The sequence below is a fragment of the Cupressus sempervirens genome, chromosome 9 (assembly GCF_028749045.1).
Source record: "Cupressus sempervirens isolate cs-2001-9-10 chromosome 9, ASM2874904v1, whole genome shotgun sequence".
Taxonomy (NCBI): domain Eukaryota; kingdom Viridiplantae; phylum Streptophyta; class Pinopsida; order Cupressales; family Cupressaceae; genus Cupressus; species Cupressus sempervirens.
Genome location: NC_143126.1, coordinates 480,365,989 through 480,392,709, shown reverse-complemented (window position 1 = coordinate 480,392,709; position 26,721 = coordinate 480,365,989). Strand labels below are relative to the sequence as shown.

Below are 26,721 nucleotides of genomic sequence, written 5' to 3'. Positions count from 1 at the left end.
TTGTAATCTCTATTTATTTAACTTTTGATTTTTTAAATTGATTTAAGTTTTAGTTTTTAAATTACTTTAAATTATTATTTTTATATTAGTTTAGTTTTTTTTTTTAAATATCAATTTTTCAGTTCCTATAATTTATTTACTCAATAGAATATTTGTTAGAGATGTCGCTTTTTTTTTTTTTTTTTTTTTGGTATTTATCTTATTAATTTTTTGTAATAGATTTTTTTTTTTCTAAATGGTTTTTTTTCCATATTTGATAAATTGAATTTAATTATAAAATATTGAAATTATTGAACACATTTGTTAAGCAATATTAAAATTTTCTAACTATTTTAAATTTTATATCTAAATTTTAATCTTCAACTTTTTTATTTTTGTATTTTTATTTTTTAAAAAATTATATTTACATTATTTAATGTTCATTTTACATTTTTCTCTTAAATTTCATCTCATAGCGGTGAATTTGTTGCATGTATAAAAGAATGTGACTGCTAGTAAATTATCATGTGTCATTATCTTTAAAATATTGAGAATATTTTTATTATTATCTACTTATAGATATTATATTTATATAAAAGGAGAGGATTTTTTCTCCCCAACTTACAGCTTGTAAACAGTGGCAGAGATCAACATAATAAGCATTTTCGCATCTACTTATCAAAGCAAATATAAGCGCTCTTCAGGTGTAAAAGAATTAAACAATTCCCATTCACAGATATAGACAGCCATAAAACCTGCATTTACAGTCGTTTGATGGCTATTGTGGGAGAAGTAGACGGAATGATAATGTGCTACAACAGTAGACAAGCTTATATTATTTTTAACACATTCCAGACATTTTGGCGATTCCCGATTAAATTTGACACACGGAGAATGATATGAACACATTTAAAACAAAATGGCAGCTGAAATTCAAGATTAACCAAATGCCAATTCCATTCACTGCTAATCTCAATTTGAGAGTAGCATGCAGAAACGGTTGGTTGAAGGATGCGTTACACACTCTGCTTACTGCAAACAATACCTTAATCAACTCCTGTACAAATCTTCTATTATTGCAGATCTGCATTAACAAGAATGGGCTTTTACAAGGTAAGCAAATCCACTCTCTCATCGATCACAGGCGATTTGCATTTAGCGCCAATACATTTGTTCAAAACAAGCTTATCAGCATGTACGTCAATTGTGGTAGTTTGGTTGATGCTCGCAAAGTGTTTGACGATATGAAGGAGCGAGACAGCTTTTCATGGAATTTTATAATCGCGGCGTACAGAAGACATAGATTTCCTGATGAGGCATTCACACTGTTTCACCAAATGCAACGAACAGGTGTTGAACCCAATCAGTTCACCTTTGCTAGTATACTTCCGGCGTGTGCCAAACTGAGAAATTTGGCACAGGGTATGAATATACATCAAAGCATAATTGAAAGAGGGTTTTTATCAGATATTGTTGTTGAAAACGCACTGCTAGATATGTATGCAAAATGTGGAAGCATACGGAAGGCCCGTACACTATTTGACATAATGCCCGAAAAGAATGTGGTTTCTTGGAATACCATGATTGCAGGGTATGCACAATGTGGTGCTCTTGATGAGGCTTTGAGACTTGCCAAAGAAATGCCTCGCCCAGATGTCATCTCATGGAGTGCCGTGGTTGCAGGATATGTACAGAATGGGTTATTCGAATATGCCTTGGAGAGATTAAAGGAAATGCAATTGGAAGGTTTGAAGCCGAACCCCACAACCTTTGCCAGCATCCTCCCAGCTTGTGCTAAAATGGGAGATTTGGATCTGGGCATGGATATCCATCAAAGAATAATTGAATGTGGATTTAACGCAGATGTCGTGGTTGCAAGTGCTCTCGTAGACATGTATGCCAAATGCGGAAGCATAGGTAAAGCGCGTGAACTGTTTGACAAAATGCTTTTAAGAGATGTAGTTTCATGGACTGCAATGATTGCTGGATATTCACAGAATGGGTTTGATGAAAAGGCTTTGGAAACTTTTAAGCAAATGCAGTTGGCAGGTATAAAGCCAAACCCTACAAGCTTTGCCAGCATCCTTCCAGCCTGTGCCAAAATGGGAGCTTTGGAACAGGGCACGGACATCCATCAAAGCATAATCGAAAGCGGATTTCATTCCAATGTTATAGTTGCAAGTGCTCTGGTGGACATGTACGCCAAGTGTGGAAGCATTCACAAGGCACGTGAACTGTTTGATAAAATGCCTCATAGAAATGTTATCTCATGGAATGCTCTGATTGCAGGATATGCACAAAATGGCTTTTGCTACGACGCTCTGAAAATTTTTGAACTAATAAAGCTCTCTGGAACAAACCCTGATGATGTAACCTTCGCTTGTGTTTTATTAGCGTGTACCTATGCAGGCTTAGTGGAAGAGGGATGTAAATACTTCAATGGCATGTGTGAGTCTCACTGCATTATGCCCACCATTGATCATTATGTGTGCATGACCGATCTTCTTGGTCGTGCTGGCTATCTTGAGGAAACTCTTAACTTTATCATTAAAATGCCAATTAAACCCGAGATGGTTGTGTGGACTTGTTTGCTTGATGCCTGTAGACCACATAATAATATAAGGTTAGGAGCATCTACAGCAAACCTTCTCTTTGAGTTGTACCCTGATAATGCTGCAACTTATGTTCTTATGTCAAACATGTATTCAGAAGTTGGCAGGTGGAGTGACGCACAAATGGTGAGGAGATTGATGGAAGGTAGAGGAATTAAAAAGATACCTGGATGTAGTTGGATTGAAGACCAAAAGATAATACATGTTTTCTGTGCAGGAGACAGATCACACCCACAGGCACAGGAGATCTATGAAAAGTTGGAGAATTTGTCCTGGGAGATGAAGGTAGCAGGGTATTTTCCAGATTCAACACATGTATTGAATGATCTGGAGGAGGAGGAAAAAGAACTCTTTGTATGCCACCACAGTGAGAAGTTGGCAATTGCATTTGGATTGTTGAACACACCCCCTAGAACAACTATTAGGATTGTCAAGAACCTTCGAGTATGTGTTGAGTGCCACACAGCAACCAAGTTTATCTCCAACATAGTTGCACGAGAAATTGTTGTCAGAGATGTAAATCGATTCCATCATTTTAAACAAGGGAAGTGTTCTTGTGGAGATTATTGGTGATGCGAAGCAAAACGATTCCGTAAACAACGAAACTTGCACCATGTCAGGTTTCAAGTGACATAGAAGGGCACAGTTATTATTTGCAGTTTCTAAAAAGTGGTTTTTCCTCTGTTTATAGACCTAGACCATGCTGTTAAACTGGTAAATTCAGATGTCCATGATGCAATGTACATCACTGCCTATATATGCTGATATTGGATATTTGCTGAACTCCTGTTTTATGATAGCATGAGGGTGTCATGAAATTGAACTGTTTTCTGGAAACATGCAATCTCTAGATCGAAAAGCTGGAGGAAGAGGCAGAGAATGGGAAAAAGAAAAGGGGAATCCTTGAAGGGACTGGGAAGATGCTTGACCTTTAGATGTTTGTCAGTACAATTAAATGTAAGAAAGACTTACAAGTGATTCTGTGCTTGGAGAACGCGGGGAACATCTCTTGATAATTCTTTATATCAACCCTTTTCATTTTACACAGCCCTTCATTATCTCCGTGCATACATTAAGTTTTCTATATGGCACTGAATTTCATGAATGCAAATTTATATTTGCTTAGCACAAAGCTTTGATCTGGAAGCTGTAGTTGTATACACATCGATCTTAGCTATCCATTCCCTTATCTTTGATCTCCTAAAAAATGAATCTATCTCTAAGGAATTAGTGAATCATTCACAAAAGTTTAAATTATTTAAATATGGGCGAACTACGAATAAGATGAAAAGAAAAGGGTAATTTTTATTTTTTATTGAAACAAAGCAAGTTTACAAAGAATAACAGCTACACGAGGTAGCTGGAAGAGAGATTCATCATATAAAACAACTAACAGCTGGCATTACATTGAGAGGACATGACGAAACATTTTGCAAAGGTCCATATGGCAGTTACTTTGAAGCTGATTCACTTGATCTTGTGGTAATTTTGATTGTTAATCCATGCCTTATATAATGTAGGTTACTAATGTTTTTAAGTTCACCCCAGCCTATTTATTTTTTCCGCTAATGAAGCAGCATATTTCTGAGTTTAGAAGGTTAGATTTAAAAATAGAATTATTGATGCTATTTCCAAGTTTCTGACTGGCCAAAACCGGATTGGTAGGGGTTAATACATTTTCCCAAAATTAGAAATGGGGAAAAATTGCAAGCAGACAGGTGGTGATAATGATGATGCATTAATTGTGCATAAGAGAGATGTTGGTGCAGGGCATCTGAGGCAATTAATAGGCAAGCAGGAGGACCACTGACATAAGGGACTAAGAAGGCAATTTACTGGTTAACGATGTGGTTGGGTTTCAGTAGGCTATGAGTTAATATATTCCGCTCATTCCAGAACCGTCTGTGTATACCAGCGAACTGTAACAAACTGTGGAGCTTTGGCAGTGTGGAGTTATACAACAAGAATTGGCAGTGTGGAGGTAAACTGGGGAAAAATTGCAAGAAGACAGGTGGTGATAATGATGATGCATTCTTTGTGCATCAGAGAGATGTCGGTGCAGGGCATCGGAAGCAATTAATAGCCGAGCGGGAGGACCACCGACATAAGGGACTAAGAATCACGCCGCCTAGTCAATTTACCAGTTAGCATTTTGGTTGGGGTTTCAGCAGGTTATGAGTTAATATATTTTGCTCATTCCAGAACTGTCTATCAGCGAACTGTGGAGCAAACTGTGGAGTTTTTGGCAGCGTGGAGGTATACAACTTTCTGTATTTGTCGCTGTAATGCTTTCTTTGCCCTGCTGAGTTATTGCTTTTATTCTATGTACTTTCAAGCTTGCAGTAGAGGTTTGTGGAAGCTTTTTTTTTGTGTCATGACTAAAAATTACAGGACAAAAACACAATTACATTTTTTAATTTATTTTTTTAAATAATATGCATCATTACATTTCATTTCCCGAATTATAAGTTATTCACCTCTAATAGTCTACAAGCTAGATAATCCCACTCAACTTAATAACATACACCATTAGATATTTTGTTTTGTTTTCACAATAAAGGTTCTAGCCTATACCCTTGTTTAAGTGTAATGTATAATATGAATTCAACAACATAAAGTGATACTGGTATGTTCAACGTATTAAGAGCTACAACGAAATCATCATTCTATATTACTCACTACCACTAACCACACATTAACTATATCACAAAATAACTAGTAACATATCTAATACCAGTCTGACGACACTATCAGATAATTTGTTTCATTTGATGCTCTAGAAGCACAACATAAATAGTTTAATGGAGATTATTTTACATTTATTACGGCTCGGGTTATAACTATGAGCTAGATAGTAATGGATTTCAGAAGGAGACGTGTATCTACAAGACCTTGTCCTACAAATTTCATAATAAAATATCAAATTAATTTAACAATCTATCCTTGGGGTCAACTATTGCCTCTAAAGAGTATTGCATAAAATCTTTTTGAAACACATAGATTCACAATTAATTGGTATTAAAAAGGGAATACATAATAAGTAATAATTCATAATTTCCATTTGGCATTATATAGCTTTATTAACACTATGTAATGTACCCATACTATTCAACATGTACATCTAGATCACAACTCTTAAATGAATAATTCACACACTTCATATATAGCATGTATACAAATGTGTGTCAATAATAGAATGTAGCAATTAACTTTTTTAAACTTAATTCAATTATGTCAATTATAAATTATAACATTTAAAATTATTGCTCAACAATTCCACTATACTAACTTCATAATTCGCTACAAATACAACTCTACTTACTCTAGCTACCAAATATGTATTCCATATCAAGAAATCATAATTTTATTTAATTATGAATTCAAAATATTAAATATATATATACAAAACAGGTTGGTAAAATATTATTTATTATGTAACATATAAATTTACTAAACATCCTAACATTATTCAAATCACATTAGCTACTTATTAATATTATACTACTAAAATAAATTTAACTCTACTACTAATGCACTTTCCAAAGTAAGAATACTTATCACTTTCTAAACTTGATATTAACTTCATTACATACCAACCCACCCACATTAAACAACTTCTTACTTTACTAGCCTTTACCTCATCACTCCCCAAAACCATATTAAGCTTTAATCCTACCAAAGACCTCTACTTCTCATGCGTTTTTGATCTGCTCCTTTAGGGCTTGTTTGGTTGCTGGCATAGGAATTGAAAATTAGAATAGAAAAATGAAATGGGAATGGAAATATGGAATGGGAATAGAAAAGGGCAATTCCAATCCTGTTTGGTTCACTTGGAATTTGATTGAGAATATGTTAATCCGTTGTTTGGTTGTACAAAAATGGAATAGGAATAAAGTTATGTTTTGTATTTTTTTAAATATTTCCCTTAAAAAAAAAAAAATTGTTAATTTTTTCAATAATGATAAAAAGGTTAATTTATTTTCATTTTTATTTATTTATTTCATTTTTTTAAACAAATAGATATAAAAAAAAAAGTTGACAAAAAAAATTCAAAAAAAAATTATTAAATTTTTCTTTTTTAACAAAAAAAATCAGATTGGGAATAGGAATGGCTATTCCAGTTCCAACTATTTTTTGGCATAGACATATGCTCATTTTAGGGGCAAAATTGGAATACGTCTTCCTAATCCCAATTTTGATTGAGTGTATCAAATAACAAATATAAAACATATTCTAATTTTCTCTTCCTATTTAAGTCTTATTCCAGCAACCAAACGGGCCCTTAAGGCATGTGAGTGGGGAGTGTTTGGGGAGATGGGCCCTTTTTGGACAGCCCTAGCTAAAGTCTTGTTTGGGGTTTTATTGGCTTGTTTTCCTTTTTATCAAACTTTCCCTCTTTACCACCTTTTTAACCCATGCACTTTTTGGGAGGATGGGACCCCTCCCACGAGTGAGGAGAGGGTGTAGGAGGGTGGTCGACCTTGGTGAGAGATCCTTTCTTTGTTGATTTAAATGTGTTTTATGCCTTTGACCATGTTTTGGGTTTGGCGCAAAGCTGAGTGTGATGACCACACCATAGGATAGGTTTAGTTTTCTAGGAGCTTTTGCTTATATATGCTTTTTTCATCATAGCTGTAATTTCTAAGGAAGTTACTAGATATTAGGAATAATTAATTTAAAACAAATAGGAAAGTGTCACATGTGCATCAGACTCTCCATCATTACTTGCCAATATGATAATATGTTGTAATGCTCCGCCAAGGGATCCAAAAGAATTAACTTAAAGTTTCACCAAGTTTGGTAGCATTTTTTTTTTTGAAGCATGAAAGTTAAACCATTCACAACATACACATAGTAGCGGAAGCTATAACAACATTCAACTAAAAATATACATGAACATTCATAATAGGTTACATTCCTTAAGGATCCCTTAACGTTGAATCACATTTAAATTAACTAATATTGATTCCATCTAATACCACATCCACGTGAAATAATAATGAAAAGTCCAACATCCTTAAACAATATAATTTGGTTTCAAATGTCCCTTAGTAATTTAACCTTAAGAATGCTCAATCATCCACTGTATATGTCATAGGGTATGAAAGGCTTAAAAGAACATACATATGTGAAAATAAAGTACATAATCCTATTCTAATCCATGAAGCAAGTGCAATAAAATAAATGAAACCATATTCCATACATGATACATCATCATAGAAGATATAAACATCCATCGTAAAAGATAACCATACATCATAAACACAACTAACTAAGTGTACGGTTCTTCCCAACTGTAAATAGCATCATTAGACCATTGTGGGCCCTAGCCATCCCTCTGTGCGTAACATCCCAAGTCACCAAAGAGATCATTGGTATTATCATAGTAGGAATATCACTCCTAAAACATACTACAACATATGCAGAAAGAAATCTAACATGCTACAATATGTGCATAAGAAATCTAATCATGCAAAATAAAGCATAAGATGATTCTATAAGTAAATAACATCATCTATCATATGCTAATCATCAATATAAGGATACGTGTCCATCATCATAATCCACGAACAGAATGAAGATAAGTGCCAACAAAGAATGCTTCAGGCACGGTGTCTCAGACAGATCTCAAAGGGTAAGAGTGAAAAAGCGCTACCACCCGACCACGTGGGACCTAAATGGCCCACTCCCACCATGTTGAGGAGATAGTCTCAAGTCCCAAACAGGTTATCAAATCACATAGCACAAGTACTTTCTAAGTCCAGGAATCCTAAAAGTATACTAACTCAAAGGTTCCAACATAAATTGACATCTAATCCTAGAGGCTCACAAGACACGTAGGAACCTACTATGTAAGCGAGAAAGTGTCATCGCACGAATCACGCTAGAGTTACCCTGGTAGTCTCTCTATAGACCCCAGCCCCCTAGTGATCCCTACACGGCCACTAGTACCCTCTCGTACTGACGAGGCATACTACGGAATGCAAGGTCGCAACCAAGCATTCTCTCTACTCCCATCCTAGTCTATACTAGCATTCGAGGCATAGGCGAGAACAAACAATTGTCTTATTAGGTTCATTTAAGTCAGTATTTAATGTAATATTTTCACTTATTAAATAACTTACAATGAGTTACCCTGGCAGCCACTTAGGGCCTCGGCCCCCATTGCAAGCCACTTCCCGACACTACATGTAGATAACCTACCCTAAGCTCATGAAATCACAAAATCACAGAATTACCTCAGTCCTATACAAGCGACTAGAAGGCATCAAAGGATAATCATAATAATCATATCAGTTCTCTATGAGCAACTGAAAAGCATCAAATGACAAATCACAGTGTCCATCGATTCTCAACGAGCAATCAGAAAATATCTCATAATAACACTATTCAAAGACTTCCAAAATGGTCAGGTCATACATGTCACATCATGACATCATCAAGATCAAATAAACACTTTGGTCCCATCAAGGTGAGTGGAAAGTAATCCAAATACAACTAATCGATGACTCATAAATGGTTACATATATCACAGCTTACACAGGAAGATTGGAAGCAACATCAATCAGTAAACCACACACATCATAGAGCATGCCATCTCATAACCATGGTTGGGTTTAAAAAAATCGAGATTAAAAGACATCAACATGACATCACAAATCATAACCCCCGAGCCTCTGGTAGACGTCCTATAACTGGTCAACAATCTAGTCAACCCAAAAACCCAAAACATATAGCATAGAGAAAACACAAAATGCAAGCACATGTTTTGGTTTGCTAAAATAACTTAGTTGAATTAAATATGGGGTTTCAGTTTTCATTTCAGATTTAGAAATCAAGTGAAGAAAGTTGTACGTTTTCCTAACCCATGTATTCGTTTTGATAGATAAAAGTTTCCCCCATAACTCATTGAATCAATTTCTCTGTACTACTTAGGAAAGAATTATTCTTTTAAAATCATATTTTTTTTCGTTTTCAAATAACTCAATTTACAAAATTAATTAATTTATAAAAAACATACCCTTAACACATAATTAATCTAATTTTATATTAATTTTAAATATAACTACATCGTTAATTTATATCTATAAGATATCATCAACAAATTATATGATAATTAATAATTTAAAATTGTTAATATACAATAATTGAGAATTATTAATATATATATATATATATATATATAACAATTAACAATTAATATTTAAAAATTGTTAATGTTTAATAACAATAATTATTATTAACAAAAATAAAATAACTTTATAACACAAAAAAAAAACCATAATATAAAGTTGTACCTACGCAGTACGTAGTACCTATTGTCCTAGGTCTGCGCCAACAACGGGTACAGAGTACCCCTGTCGTCGTAGTCCCTGCGACAGTAGGTTCTCTGCCACCCACAAGGGTAAAGGGGTGCGGGTTTTGTCCCTCCCTTATTTTTAAATTTTTATTTTTTCACAAACATTTTTTAATAAACGTTTTTCGATTTATAAATATATGTGTATTTTTTAAAAAAATGTTTTTAAAAACGCCTGTGAAATACATATACATAATTTTTAAAAGAAAATGCTTATCCAATTATATTTTTTTGTATAAACATTTTTGTAAAATAAGAATCCCCTTATAATGATCATTCCCAATTTTATTTAAAAAGAACTTACACACACACACACACACACACACACACACATATCAAGATCAGACCTAATGCATGAGTATAACGTATCCCTTTTAAATTCACCTATTTAATCCTTCTAATAGGTTTGTCCATAAGCATTTAAACCCTAGTCCCATAGATTTCTCAGATCTATGCATGTGGGGGTTTGTCATATATAAAATTAAATATCCATGACAAGATTAAATATAACTGGAACATTCACGCATGGAATCCTCATAAAGCATTTAGAAAACACGAAGAAGATAGGAAGTGGAAGAAGCGAAATAATATATGCAAAAATCACAAGTGTCTACCTGGACACTGATGCTAATTCACTTCTTCTCAGAATCTGTAGAGCAAGCCCCTTCCTTCTCCAACGTTCGCGGATCCACCCCAAAATGCTCCTCGAGCTACTAGGAGTGCCTAAATATAAGGACCTCTCAGGAAGCACTTAGAATGTCTCTAGAAACAACCATAAGATAAGATAAGCGTTGACAACTAAGCACGAGCCTTTTCCAACCTTCTAGATGAGTCACAAGGTTGTAGACCCCATGTGCTTAATTTGTGCGCTAACTCTTGCGTTGTAGACATACGTGCATAAAAGATGTACGCTTACTCCTAGGTAGGCTTATGACTTTTATTTTAATTATTATTATTTTATTTATTATTATTATTTAATTTCTTTTATTTAATTAATTACCCATTTGACTAATTAAAATCAAAATATCATAATATTATTTTATTTTTTCAAAATAATTAAATCTTTTAATTTTAGACTTAATTAATAGAAAATTCACCAAAGACCTCCAAAATAAAATATGAAAACCCATCATAGAACAATCCATACAAAACTAGTCTAAGGGGTTAAAATCATGAATTATGTCATCTAACACAATCGGAAGGTAAAACATCTCAGATACTTGTCCTACCTTTCTAGGACAAATGGTTTAAGAGTTTGGGATTTGGACTTGAGAATTTATCTCCTCTCTCTTACCATTGAGATAGTGCAATAGGGTATACTCATCCTAGCAATTCAGGGAAGTCAATACCTGGTACCTGCAACCTGCATAAAATCCATGCATGTACATACAATATATATATGCTAAGTTAAACAAGCAATGGTAGGAAGTGGTGTATCGTGTAGACCCTGACTAGCAAGTGACTACGACTCCCTTCCTCAACCACATTAGAAACACCATACATAAAGAGAACAAACACACACACACACCATACACATGCAGTATGGGGTAACTATCCATAAGACAACACATATAATAATCCATTTAGCTAAACATCATCAATAACTGAAAATAATGTAATAATCATCATGCATACATAAAATGTAGAGTCTAAGTTATCTCATCATATATCAACTAAATCTGTAACACAACAATGTTACTAACCATCAACATAAAACTGGCCTAACGAAGTTCGACAATGATAGCAACAATGTAACTAGGAAAACGTAAACTAGGGCAGGCACTACATATGTCCTTGTCTTATGGATTTGACTTAGTTTTTTTTGTTGTTGTTGTTTATATTATAAGGATTATATATAGGGAAGATTCCAAGGAGTATCCCTAAGAATAAAATATTGAACCTGTTGCCCAGATATCAAAATTGTCTCCTTTCCTCCCTTTTTTTTGAGCTATGGTTATTCTCAGAATATGCCTCATTTTAAGCATTGAAATGGTCACTTAATCTTAGAGTTTTTGAGAAATTTCACCCTTAAAATCTCTCCAACTCATTCTTAGTTCCGTCTAGCACTTAAAATTTTTAAAATCCAACTTCCAAGTCAAAAGTTGTTGCAGGTTAATGGAAGGAACCAAAATACGTATTTTCAACCAAAATCTTAACCATTAACCTTTAAAGAGGTTAAGATAAAATTCCAAAACACGTGTTTCACTTTGAAATATTAACCTCTCCATCAAAAGGTTAAGATAAGTTTGCAAAATTAACCTTTTAAAAGGTTAAGGTTTGGGGGTCAAAACATGTATTCTGAACCAAATCATTAACCTTTTAAAAAGAGGTTAACGTTCGAGTCCAAAATATGTGTTTCTAAGATGGTTATTAACCTTTCAGTCAAAAAAAAGAGCACAGAGCCAAGTTCCAAAGGGAAATTCAATCCCAAAAATTTCTGGACTTTTAAATGACTGGAAAAATGGATGAAAACCCTGGATGAGAGATCCACAAATTATAAGTCATTAATTACTTCCACTTTGAAATTATCTTGAATGTCAGTATTGGAAATTGAAATGCTTCACCAAAAGTAGCATACAATTTTGAATATGACAAGCCATGTATCAAAAACAAATAAATGGCAATTGTACCTCATTTGAGGAGGAAATCGAAAATTATGATTGAATGTGGTAACACACATTACAAGAAGACAACACCATCCATTAACCATCTGAGCCCCCTTGCAGATGCCAATGCATATCTTCAACTATTGGGTAGTTGTATTACCAACAATGGGTTCTCAATAGCCATCAGAGAAGACATTGAGCATTTCTCTAGATTAGTCGGAAAGAGAAAATGGTGCAGAGAACAACATAGAGAGTTGGTGATGCTGGAGAAAGTGAGAGAAAGTGAAGGAAGAGAAGCAAAGGTAAAGACAAAGCGGAAGTGGAGGATGGTTCATCTGGCAAAGGGACATTGAATATGAATACAACTGGCAGTGGAAGAGATGTTGAAGGTGCAAAGAGCATTCCCAGAAGTCATTCCTCTACCCCATGTGCAAATGTTTCATCTTCTAAACAAACCTGTGTTCCAATTTCACAAGCAAAGCTCGAACAAGTTGATAATGTATTGCATGGAGAGGTAGAAACAACTTTGAATGTAGCTGCAAATCCAACTTTGAAGAAGATACAACTCCATGCTTTTGATTCAGTACTCCTTTTTTTTAACTGAAGCTCTTAAGAGAAAAGCATCGTTGATCTATTTAGTAATCAAGTGAAAGGTCCTTGATGATAATATGTGAAGATTTAGATTCCAAGCATCAAAAAGAAGAGAAGAAATGAGAGGCAATGTATCTTATCTTATGGTGTCTAACAAAACATGTCAAGATTACTTGCCTTTCTATTCAGACTATACAAGAGCTTGTTAGAAAAAGTGGTTCACAATTACATGGAAAAAGTGTTGGTCAAATAGAGAGGAGACGTTCTTCCTAAAATAAGAGCAATTTAATGGTGTCTCTCGAATATGCTCGTAATGCCGACCAAAATAGGGAAATGCAATTGAATATGTTGATCTATTTTATCAAATTCTTATGTAAAGTGTGCCACGAAAATCATCAAGGTTCAAAGGGAAGTCCAGAGTGAGATACCAACATACAATTAAGGCATAAATGAATTTTGGACGGATATGGCCATATAAAGCAGAATGTTAAAATCAAGAATAGAAAGACATGCTCAAATTTATTCTTCTTCAACTTTTTAAGTTCAAGAGGAGATAAGATGGCTACCATCAAAGATCAATCATTCACATTCTTTTCAAAATGTTTGAGTTTCAAGTCACATTGGTTAATTTTGTACAGGTTAATTAACGTCAACCAAATCATGTATTTGGGAAGTAGTTATTAACTACAGAGGATTTGTTATTAACCTTGATGCCTATATAAGGAATCATCATAGCTTTGTAAACGGACTTTTTGGATTTGGAAATAAGGGGACACTATGTTAAAGTTTTGGTAGCAAGACAATTTTTGGAAAGTGTGTACAAGTCTTGTTCTTGTGATCAGAAATTTCTTTTATGTTCTTGGTGCAAAGAAATAAAAAGGAAACACATTTTGAGTTCTCTTTCTATGTATCTAAAAGTTGAAATGTTGATTCTTTCTTTGTAATGGGTATTTTCACAGTATTGTGCAAATGTTCATGAATTATCGAATCGACATTGTGCTAATAGTAGCCTTCAAGTGTAGATCTTGATTGTTGGTGTCAATGGTTTATGTTAACTCAAGAAAGATGTGAAGTTGTGTGGTGCATTCGTCATCATGAGCTGTCTCATCTTTTAAAGTTTGATTTCACCTTTTATTTGAAAAACTTCAAAATTATATCATACCAAGGAGTTGCTCCTCTAAACGCAGAGGAAGGTCGCATACCAAGGGCCTATCCAATTGTTGTGAATGATTTGCCACATACACTCCATTGGGGCATTTTTATAGTGACAAATTTGTTTACCAACATATTTTTGGCGACTCTGCTAGGGACCGAAACAAGAAAGATTAATTAGTCGCCCATAATGAAATAACATGGTATTGCAGCATGAGAATGTGCTTCCCGTTCTCCAGCCAAATCTTGATTTCCAAGACACGTAGGAATATATTATTTCAGATTTGAACAGTCTAGCCTGGAGGTGTAGACGAAGTTCTTAGCAATATCATCAAGTAAATCGAGTTCTAGAAGAAGAAGAAGAATTTGGGGAAATCTTGTGAAGAGCTCCTATTGGTCAAGACATTGTAGTCATTGAAAGAATAGTTGTTATTCCAAGAAGGAATAGGAAAAATCTTGGTCACATCCAAGGTCAAGTAAATAATAATCAGTAAGTTAGCTAATAAAGGTACCTTCCCTTGAATGAAGGTTGGCAACTCTATTTTGAAGTTTGAATATTGGTGATTCTATCTGAGGTTCGAATTCAAAACATGGTTTGGTACAAAGGAAAAGTGGAAAGTGATAGTGATAGTGATAATGATGAGGAATAATTTTCATACTCAAAGAAACAAATTCCTAATGAACCTCTACAGGTAAATTCCTTGAAGTATTTCTATGGGGGTAGGAGGCTAGATCCTAGAATGGTTCATCCTTACTTGCTGCAAATTTTTCAAAAGATCAAAAAAGATGATGGAAAAGATGATGGATTTCTTTCTTGTGATCATGATTCTTTATTTGAAAAAGGTTCAACATATAAAGAAGGCCTTGCTAAAAAATGTGCTTCATCTAAATCAGTGATGAAGAATAATAAAAGTATCTCTCATGCACCTTTGTTTGAACAAAATCAGATTTTCATTGATCCTAAGTAGACTAGCTTCTTGAAGAGTTTCTATGGTGGGCAAAAACTAGATCTAGAAAAGATCCATTTGTCTTTGCTCCGAACTTTGCAAAAGATAGATGAAGGAGATGGTAAAGACAATCAGTTTTTCTCTCACAAGCCAAAACCATTTTCAGAAAGAAGTTCCACATGCTATTATAATGAAGAATTTGATTAGAAAAATGATTCATGTGAATCAAGGATGGACAATGGTGGTCAAAAAGGTAGCCCAATGCCTACATCTATTACTCATCAAAACCACACTTCCATTGATCCTAATCAAGTTGAGTTTTTAAAAAGCTTCTATGGCAATGCACACCTGGATCCTGACAAGTCCATCCTTCTTTACTTCAAACACTGCAAGAACTTGAGAAAGAAGACCCCTGCAATAATTATTTTCTTGGTAACAAAATATCTCTCGATACAAATGTTAGAAAGGACTCATCTAAATCTTCATGCATGAAAGAAGACGAGGATTCTATGTCAAATCAAAGAGAGGGTCGAGAAATGTAGTGTATAGGAGAAGAAGGGTTTGCTAATGTATCAAGGCATCACTGTGAAGATTTCAATACCCAGAAGAATGTATTCAATCATCTCAATCCTAATGAGAAAGAAAAGGAAATATCAAATGTCTCTCAAGGAACAACACAACATATGATTAAGGATGAGGGAAATATGGATCAAGGTGAATTTCATAGTACTTTTATTCCTACTTGGCACCTTAATGCTTTTGATGATGACTTCCTCTATGGAGAAGACCTTCCTATTCATTCACCCATAATCATTAATGATGAGGACTCTATTGCTGAAGTCAATTATTTAGAATATTTTGCACAATCTACTATCATTACCAATGATAAAGAAATATCCTCAAGTGAAATCTTGCATACATATCTGTTGACTCCTAAGATTGAAGTCTTTACTTTTGAGGATGTTGAAGAGTTTTCAAAAAGTGGTATGATCATCAAAAGAGTAGAAGATCATTTTCAAGAGAAAGATGACGAGTTGTCAAGAAATCCTTTTCAAGGTTACATGCAAGTGGAATATGAAGCTTTCCCATTTTGTAAAGATGGTCATCAAGAAGAATCAATGAACCAAGCTTGTGTAAACATTGATGAATATTTAATGACAAGTACAATGGACATGGAAATTAAAGATAAGTTTCAAATAAAGGAAGATGAAACATCAGTTCCTCACTCTTTGTCATGCATGAAACCTAAATTTGAAGCATTCAAGTTCACAATTGGAGACTACAACGAAGAAAACATTGTGATGGTATCTCGCACTAGAGAAGTACTTGGCCTTGAAGAAATGTGTTGTGATCGAATGATTGAAAAATGTGAAGATGAAGACATAGATGATGATGCTCTTTTACAAGAATTTCCCTTACATCAATATCAACTGATGATCAATTCTCCTAATCAGATAGACTCATTAGAGAATGTGCACACCAAAATGGAAAAGATGATTGTTTCTTCTTTGAGTGATCTCATGGGAGAAGAGTAAGAAATACATCATGGGAAGACCTAATGTGACAAGGATGTGCATTCGTATTAGAATAATTTCATAGAGAATACAAATGCAATCATCCTCATGGAAAAGAAAGAGCGTCTGATGTCAGAAATAAGTTTGAGAATTCATGATGACCAATCACTAGAATTTCAAGTAGAAGGCTTGTTAAGTGGAGAAAAGTATCATAAATGCATTCATAAATTTGAGAGCCTTATCCTTCAACTCTTTCAAAATGAAGTCATTAATGACATGCGACATGAAGCAAAGTTGATTCCAAAGTCAGAGATTTTTTATGAGACATGGTTATTTGGATACATTCCTTTATCAAGTGATGTGAAGCATGCTAGGCATCATAGAATTAGAATTCAAAGAGAGAACTTATACTTGAGTCCACAGGAACCTAAAAGTTGCCACATGTTAGCATGCCATGGTATTTATTTTTCCCAGTCAGTGAATAAATTTGCATGATTATACCTTGAGTCACTATAGGTAGGGAAACCTGCCTTGTACGTAGTCTGGATAGGAGTTTTTGTTGTGTTGTTTTGTTGCACCTGGTCTTTCTTTCAGTTCTTCTATTTTTGCTGTTGTGTTCTCCCTTTAGCAAAGTGGTTCCTCATGTGACTCTATAGCCTAATGAATAAAGCACTATTGTGATTTTTTGGATTCAAGCTTCGTCCTTACAAAGTCCTTGTCCCCAGATAGAGCCAATTGTTGCCTAGATATCAAAATTGCCTCTTTTTGAGCTATGGTTATTCTTAGAATATGCCTCATTTAAGCATTGAAATGGTCACTTACTCTCAGATTTTTTGAGAAATTTTGCCTTAAAATATCTTTGGCTTGTTCTCAATTCCGTCTAGCACTTAAAATTTTTAAAATCCAGCTTCCGAGTCAAAAGTTGTCACGGGTTAATGGAAGGAACCAAAATACATATTTTAAATCAAAATCTTAACCACTAACCTTTAAAGAGGTTAAGATAAAATTCCAAAACATGTGTTTCATTTGGAAATATTAGCCTCTCCATCAAAAGGTTAAGATAAGTTTGCAAAATTAACCTTTTAAAAGGTTAAGGTTTGGGGTCAAAACACGTATTCTGAACCAAATCATTAACCATTAGCCTTTTAAAAAGAGGTTAAAATTCGAGTCCAAAATATGTGTTTCTAAGATGGTTATTAACCTTTCAGTCAAAAATAAATAAAAAATCATAGAGCCAAGTTCTAGAGGGAAATTCAATCCCGAAAACTTCCAGACTTTTAAATGACTGGCAAAATGGATGAAAACCCTAGATGAGAAATCCACAAAATATAAGCCATTACATACTTCCATTTTGAAATTATCTTGAATGTTAGTATTGGAAATTGAAATACTTCACCAAAGCATCTAACAATTTTGAATCTGACAAGCCATGTATTAGAAACAAATAAATGGCTATTGTACCTCATTTGAGGAGGAAATTGGCAATTATGATTGAATGTGGTAACACACATTACAAGTAGACAACACCATCCATTACCCATCCGAGCCCCCTTGTAGATGCCAATGCATATCTTCAACTACCGGGTGGTTGCATTGCCAGCAATGGGTTCTTAAAAGCCATCAGAGAAGACAATGAGCATTTCTCTAGATTAGCCAGAAAGAGAAAATGCTATAGAGGAAATTTCAGCAGTAGTAGAGAGAGTTGGTGATGTTGGAGAAAGTGAGAGAAAGCGAAGGAAGAGAAGCAAAGACAAAGACAAAGCGGAAGTGGAGGATGGTTCATGTGGCAGAGGGACAATGAATATGAATACAATTGGCAGTGGAAGAGATGTGGAAGCTGCAAAGAGCATTCCTAGAAGTCATTCCTTTGCCCCACATACAAATGTTTCATCTTCTAAACAGACCCGTGTTCCAATTTCACAAGCAAAGCTCGAACAATTTGAGAATGTATTGCATGGAGAGGCAGAAACAACTCTAAATGCAGTTGCAAATCCAACTTTGAAGAAGATACAACACCATGCTTTTGATTCAATACTCCTTTTTTTAACTGAAGCTTTTAAGATAAAACCAACTTTGATCTATTTGGTAATCAAGTGAAAGGACCTAATGATAATATGTGAAGATTTAGATTCCAGGCATCAAAGAGAAGAGAAGAAATGAGAGGCAATGTATCTCAGCTTATGGTGTCTAACAAAACTTGTCGAGATTACTTGCCTTGCTATTCAGACTATACAAGAGCTTGTTAGAAGTGGTTCACAAGTACATGGAAAAAGTGTTGGTCAAATAGAGAGGAAACATTCTTCCTAAATAAAGAGCAATTCAATGGTGTCTCTCGGATATGCTTGTAATACCGACCAGAATAGGGAAATGCAATTGAATATGTTGATATATTTTATCAAATTCTTATGTAAGGTGTGCTACGGAAATCATCAAGGTTCAGAGGGAAGTCCAGAGTGAGATACCAACATACAATTAAGGAATAAATGAATTTTGGAAGGATATGGCCATATAAAGTGGAATGTTAAAATCAAGAACAAAAAGACATGCTCAATTATTTTATTCTTCTTCATCTTTTTAAGTTCAAGAGGAGACAAGATGGCTACCATCAAAGATCAATCATTCACATTCTTTTCAAAATGTTTGAGTTTCAAGTCACATTGGTTAATTTTGTAGAGGTTAATTAACCTCGCCCAAATCACGTATTTGGGAAGTAGTTATTAACCACAGAGGAGTAGTTTTTAACCTTGATGTCTATATAAGGAATCATCATAGCTTTGTAAAGGGACTTTTTGGATTTGGAAATAAGGGGGCACTATTTTAAAGTTTTGGTAGCAAGACAATTCTTGGAAAGTGTGTACAGATCTTGTTCTTGTGATCAAAATTTTCTTTTATGTTCTTGGTGCAAAGAAATAAAAAGGAAGTGCATTTTGAGTTCTCTTTCTACATATCTGAAAGCTGAAATGTTGATTCTTTTTTCATAATGGGCATTTTCATGGTATTTTGAAAATGTTCATGAATTATTGAATCAACATTATGCTAATAGTAGCCTTCAAGCGTAGATCTTGATTGTTTTTATCAGTGGGTTATGTTAATTCAAGAAAGATGTGAAGTCGTGTGGTGCATTCATCATCATGAGCTTTCTCATATTTTAAAATTTGATTAATTCACCTTTTATTTGAAAAACTTCAAAATTATATCATACGAGGGAGGTGCCCCTCTAAATGCAGAGGAAGGTTGCATACCAAGGGCCTATACAACTGTTGTGAATGGTTTGCCACATACACTCCCTTGGGCCATTTTTATAGTGACAAATCTATTTACCAATAGAACTATAATTGGGAGGGGATTTATTTGTCTCTCCCATACAAATTCCAAAGAGTAAAATGTGTATGTATAGGCTTATTTTCTCATGGAAATCTATGACTTTTGATTGATTTGATTTCTCTTCTCTACTCATCTATGAGCTTATGAATATTGGTTTGATAGAGGTTGGGTGTCACTTATAATATTCTAATGTAAATTTCAAGGACTGTGAACCTATTCAAAATCACCTAAACAATAAATCTAACAGATGAACTATATTTGAAACAAGATCAATATGAACTAGTAGATCAATTCTTCCTAATCAAACTTGAAATGAGATTGTTTATTGAACCAATACATGATGAAATTTCTTTATGTGAACAATATTTGGAAATATACTCTCTTATTTTGAATTGTGAATCCAAATTGGATAAGATCCTACATTTTCATATTCATCTTGAATACTAAAGAACAAATTTCTTAATGGGAAAAATCTATTATACATTCAACCATAATTATCCGTTACATCTAATACATGACATTGAATCTTTCAACACCAATACATGCTATATTATCCAAATTTCTTCATTTCCTTCATGAATCCATTTCTCACAACAATATATATAAAATGAAGGTCTCATTTTTATTTTTTTACCATTCAATACATAATTGACCAAACAAAAGGGTCGAACTCTTACCATGCAATATACAATGACATGGAGGAGGATTCTATCCCTTCAACTAGATCATAAGGTTTCACATCCTTTCTTTTCTACTATGCAAGCACTCATTGCAAAAACATGAATAAGATGGAGAGATATTCACCAATACATGTACAATGCACAATGATAAATTTTCTCCTTGAAGCAACATCTACAAGATGATCTTTCCAAGCGTTTTTCGTTTCTTCCTTGAGCACAAAATCTACAAATACATCACAAAAAACAACAAAGACCATGAGTACTCTCCTCCCAACCATAGGCCTCCACTATTAATAGTCATGAATGTTGTTTTGAGTTAGCTGTGCATGCACTATTTCATAAAGCACCATGGGGGGGATTATTGTTTGCTGTTTTAGGCATTCTCCCTTTGTCAAGTGAGTGTCCCTTCCACGACATTAGCCCCATGTAGAGTCATTTAGACCGTGTCTTTATCAGTGTCTGTACGTCTTTTCCTCTCTCCTCATTCTTGGTTCGTCTGCAAGAGATTTTGGCCCACCTTCTCAGTTGCCTATCATCACACCCCGTCTGCATTAAGGGGGGGTTATGCTATGTTCTAATGCATCCATGGTTCGATGGTTCGATAGTGTGAACTATGTATTTAGTGGTTGATCCTATATACAAGGCGATTGCAGTGGCTGGCTACCTATGCATTTCGGTGAGATGGATCATCTACCATATAGACATGCTCGATTCGTGCCTTCTTCTTCCATGGAGGTTTTTTTGATCAGCAGTTTGGCAGATTTGCGGTTCTTCATGCTTCAGTGATGTTGCTTCTTCATGATCACTTTTTGTTCCTGTTTTAGGGAAATTGTCCCCTAAAACAGGAACAAAGTAAAATGTACGTTCATGATAAAGGGGATGAAAATTACTGAAAAGTAAAATGTCCCCAATGCTCCAAGAATCAACATCATTACAAGTGTTCACAATTTTGACTCCAACATAACTTGAACGATCAAAATTGGAGTTCAAGTACAAAAATTATGGCTGGTCAAAATTTGGTCAAACTAAGACCAAAGGTCGTAAAAGGGTGAAAAAACAATCATCTCAAAAGTATTTGACAATGGATTCCAAATGAAAGAGCTCGTCAAAAGCTTTCCAATGGCGTTCGTTTCATCAAGAACGGAGATCGGATATAAAAGTTATGATGGTTTCAAATTTCAGTAAAAGTATGGATTTCGATGACATCAACATGACATAACGAAATCATAAAGAGAGGGAAAACATTCAAATTTGAATTAAAATAGCTATTTAATTCGTATTAAAGGAATGAGATAATGGGAGTTGAACTCCTAACCATTGGCCCCCTAAAATTAAGGCCAACCAATGGGCTATTTATGGCATATGTAATATTATGGGAAGAGTTGTTATCTATTCATAACAAATCCGCCCGAGCTTATTTAATTAGGGGTATTTGTTGAAAACAAACCCTTAATTTTGGTGTCAAATCATATCCAAATAATGGTAAAAGGGGTAAATTCGAAATATGTAACCAAAATGGGGGATTTTGTTAGTTAATTTTTTTAGCCCATTTTTGGCTAAATTTGATGTATAAAATGGGGGTAGTAGGCTTTGGAAAGGCATCCAGGTGATGAGAAGGAGATTATGATTTTGGAGACTTGATGATTATTCCTGCACATTGGAGAGCAATGCTATAATTGTGCTTGAAGGGAAGATCTTGAACACTTGTAATTGATTTTGGAGCAAATTGGATTGGTCCCTCTATTGGAGCAAGACCCGGAGATGTAGTCCGACCCGCGGATGAACTCCGTTATCAATCGTGTTTTGCCTTATGTCTCTCTACTCTCTTTCTTTTAGTCATTACCTTTTTATGCTTTGTTCATTTCAGCATTTAAGTTGTGTTAATTTGCTAATTAACACTTTGAAATTTTACTTTATGAAATAATGTTAAGCATTCCTCTGTAATAGTCCTAGATCCTAATCAGATCAAATTTGGTATCAGAGCCTTTGTTGGACTAGTATTGCAGATCTGAATGTTAACAAGATCCAGGATTGAGAAAGGCGAAGGAAAGCTTGAGGAATACAATCCTGAGATTGGAAAACGAAGGACTAAACCATCATCACAAATGGCAGACGAAGGTGAACAAGCTTCTCAAGATAAGAGTATTCAAAAGACTCTTCAAAATTTGCAGACAATGGTAGAGGTTTTGGTACGAGAAAGAGAAGAGAAGATGCAAAGACGTGCAACTCGAAAGGACAAAGGGAAAAAGAAAGGAGCTGATCGTGATCCACCAAAGACACCTCCATCTTCTCCTTCTTCTCCCTCTTCTCCTTCTTCCCCCTCTTCTCCTTCCTCTACCCATTTTGAGTCTTCTAATATTTTCAAAGGAGGACATAAGCCTCGAATTAAGTTGGATGTAAAGTTTGACTTACCAAAATATTGTGGGGAGTTAAATGCCGAGAAACTAGATGACTGGATTCAGCAAGTAGAAGTCTACTGTAGAGTTCAAAACCTTGTAGATGATGTTGACAGAATTCAGTTAGCCACTCTTCGTTTAGGTGGTGTAGCCCTAACTTGGTGGGAGAGTAGGTCTCGGGATGAAACTTCACAACATGGTAAGTTTAGTTTGTCTTGGTCAAAATTTGTTACTGCTTTAAAAAAGCAATTCTACCCCCTAGGCCATATGCAACAGTTAATGATGAACTGGCAACATTTTAGGCAAGGGAAAGGTCAGTCTGTCCAGGATTACACCCATGAATTTCGCAAAAAGGCTATTTCATTAAATGTCCCATTGTATACCCAGGACACCTTACTCAAGTATATAGGTGGTCTTCATTCTTACCTAAGGCATTCTATTCTCGTCCTAAATCCTTGTAATTTGGATGAAGTATGTGTCCAAGCAACACATTTAGAATCAAGGGGTAAGGGTACTTTCATTGATAAGTCTGATAAAAAGCCATCTAAGTCTGAGGAAAAGTCCAAAGGAAAAGGAAAGGGTAAAAAGATAGCAACAGTAAAGAAAGAGGGTGAGAAACCCACATGCTCACATTGCAAGAAAGAAGGGCATGATGATTCTAAGTGCTGGAAGTTACATCCTGAAAAGAGGCCAAAGCGATATGGTGGAAACAAAGGTAAACAGAAAACTACTGCTGTAATTCAACAAGATCTTGGATCTGACTCCGGAGATGAGACAAAGATTGTTGCTACCAGGATTCAAGGTAAAGGAAAAGGTATATCTCTTTCATCAGCTCCAAGTTCTTCTAGCATAAGTGCAAGTACAAGTAAAGAATCTTCTCCTAACAATGATAAGCAAAGGACTGAATTATTTCACATTCGAGTTGTTATCAAGCATAATAAGGTTGATACATTATTCGATACGGGTTCCCAAGTTAACTTGATATCTGAGGAAGTTGTTAAAAAGCTTAACTTGACTACAACACCTCATCCAAAACCATACCCTCTTGGATGGGTTTGCGATGATGCACAGTTACAGGTAACTAAACAATGCAAGTTAAGATTTGCTATCACTGCAAACTTTGTAGATGAGGTAGAAGCTGATGTAGTCCCTTTAGATATATGTGGTCTTGTACTTGGGAGTCCCTATTTGTTTGATCGTCAAGCTATCTTTTATAGGGGGGAAAATAAATATCATTTGTTTAAAGAAAAGATTGAATACATTGTACGGGCACATAAGGTTAAGACTAATCTGGCATTAGTCAATGCTGGTCAAATGAAAAGGTTAGTCAACTCTAGTAAGAATTTTGTGTTGATGCTTGTAAAAGCCAAAGAAGATGAAACATCTGAGGCATTTAAGGGATGTGATCCAAAACATAAGGCTGAAATAGTCAAAGTTGTTTCTGCTTATGATGACTTGTTTCAGGAATCAAAAGGATTGCCTCCTAAGAGAGAGATACAACATGAGATCCAATTGCAGCAAGATGCACCACTTCCTAATATTGGCATGTACCGCTTATCAGTGTTGCAGAATGAAGAAATCAAGAAGCAAGTTCAAGAGTTGGTCGAGAAAGGAGTTATCCGTCCTAGTACTTCTCCTTGTGGTTCTCCTATTGTGTTGGTTCCAAAGAAAGATGGGACTTGGAGAATGTGTATTGACTACAGGGCTCTGAACAAGATAACGGTAAAGAACAGGTACCCTCTTCCTAGAATCGATGATTTACTTGATCAGTTGAAACATGCAATTTATTTCACTAAGCTAGACTTACGTAGTGGATATCATCAAATAAGAATTGCAGAAAGTGATATTTGGAAAACTGCTTTTAAGACAAAACAGGGACTTTATGAGTGGTTGGTTATGCCATTTGGGCTTTGTAATGCACCAGCTACATTCATGAGAGTCATGAATGATGTCTTTCATCCCTTTATTGATGATTTTGTCATAGTCTATTTAGATGACATTCTTGTATTCAGTAAGTCTTGGGATGATCATGTAATTCATGTAAAGAAAGTATTTGATATACTGAGAAAAGAAAAACTCTATGTAAAGATGTCAAAATACGAATTTGCAAAGACATCTTTAGTGTACTTAGGCTATGTCGTAGGGAATGGTCAATTGAAAGTAGACCCTGCGAATGTTGAATGTATTGTAAAATGGCCTAAGCCAAGTACAATTATAGAAATTAGGAGTTTCTTAGGTGCAGTTCAGTACTGGAGGAAGTTCATTGCAAATTTCTCTTTCGTTGCATCACCGTTGCATGCATTAACTAGTACTAAGGCAACTTTTCAGTGGGGAGGTCCACAACAAAAGGCTTTTGACACTTTAAAGGAAAAGTTGAGCATTGCACCAGTGTTATCTCTACCTGATCTACATCAACCATTTGAGATTGAGACAGATGCAAGCGGGTTTGCCATGGGAGCTGTACTCATGCAAGGAGGTAAACCAGTCTGCTACCACTCTGAAAATTTTTCAGGAGCAGTAAGTAACTATCCTACGTATGATAAAGAACTTTATGCTTTAGTTCAGAGTGTTAAAAAATGGAAACATTACTTAATGGGAAAAGAAACTATAATCCACACCGATCACCAGCCACTACAATATTTGCACTCACAATCTAAGTTGCAACAAAGTAGGCACTTTAGGTGGATGGGTTTTCTACAATAGTTTCATTTGGTAATTAAGTATAAGAAGGGTTCCCATAACAAAGTAGCAGATATGCTGTCTAGACCTCCTGTTCAGAATGCTTTGATAATCCTTCAAAATAGTTCTATGGCTCATGAAAGTTTTCAGGAACAATATACTAATGATGCGAACTTTAAGGATATCTATGCAGCTTTCATCCAGGGTAAACATGTAGAAGAGAAAGATTACTATGTACAGGATAATTTGTTGTACCACTTGGGAAAACTATGCATTCCTAAAGATGAGCAGGCACATGTAATCCGTGAAGCACACACCTCTTTGATTGCAGGACATTTCGGGGTAAGTGACATTAGCTCAATTGCAGAAATATTGTTATTGGCCTCGTATGCAGGAAACTATCACTAAGTATATAAAAGGATGTGTAATGTGTGCAACCAGCAAACCAAGTAATAGGAAATTGGGTTTGTACACACCACTACCTATACCATCCCGTCCATGGGAAAGTGTGTCTATGGACTTTGTGGGAGGTTTACCTATGTCTAGGAAGGGTCATGATTATTTGTATGTAGTAGTTGATCGATTCAGCAAAATGTGTATTTTAATGCCTTGTAAAAAGCAAGTTACTGCTGAACTGACTGCTCATTTGTACTTTCAAAATGTATGGGTTCATTTTGGGTTACCCACTTCTATTGTATCAGATCGAGATTCTCTATTCTTAGGGGAATTTTGGTCATCTTTGTGGGGACTCATGGACACTAAGCTGAAGAAGAGTACAACCTTCCATCCACAAACTGATGGACAAACAGAGGTAGTGAACAAGACAATTGTGCATCTACTTAGAGGCTACTGCAGCAAACATCCTAAGTTGTGGGATGAAAGTC

General features: G+C 35.0%; 1 protein-coding gene across 1 annotated transcript in view; it reads left to right on the top strand.

Annotated features, from left to right (window-relative positions):
* The first annotated feature begins 612 nt into the window (after positions 1–612).
* The window catches only part of LOC149539420 (uncharacterized), a 57,479-nt gene continuing 31,370 nt past the window's right edge, over positions 613–26,721 (top strand). Inside the window, 7 exon segments of the mRNA XM_089802575.1 lie at positions 613–3,147; positions 3,283–3,305; positions 3,939–4,073; positions 4,306–4,370; positions 4,488–4,572; positions 4,794–4,847; positions 18,412–18,843. Coding sequence (XP_089658701.1) covers positions 879–3,147; positions 3,283–3,305; positions 3,939–4,073; positions 4,306–4,370; positions 4,488–4,572; positions 4,794–4,847; positions 18,412–18,843 — 3,063 coding nt within the window. The 5' untranslated portion in view covers positions 613–878.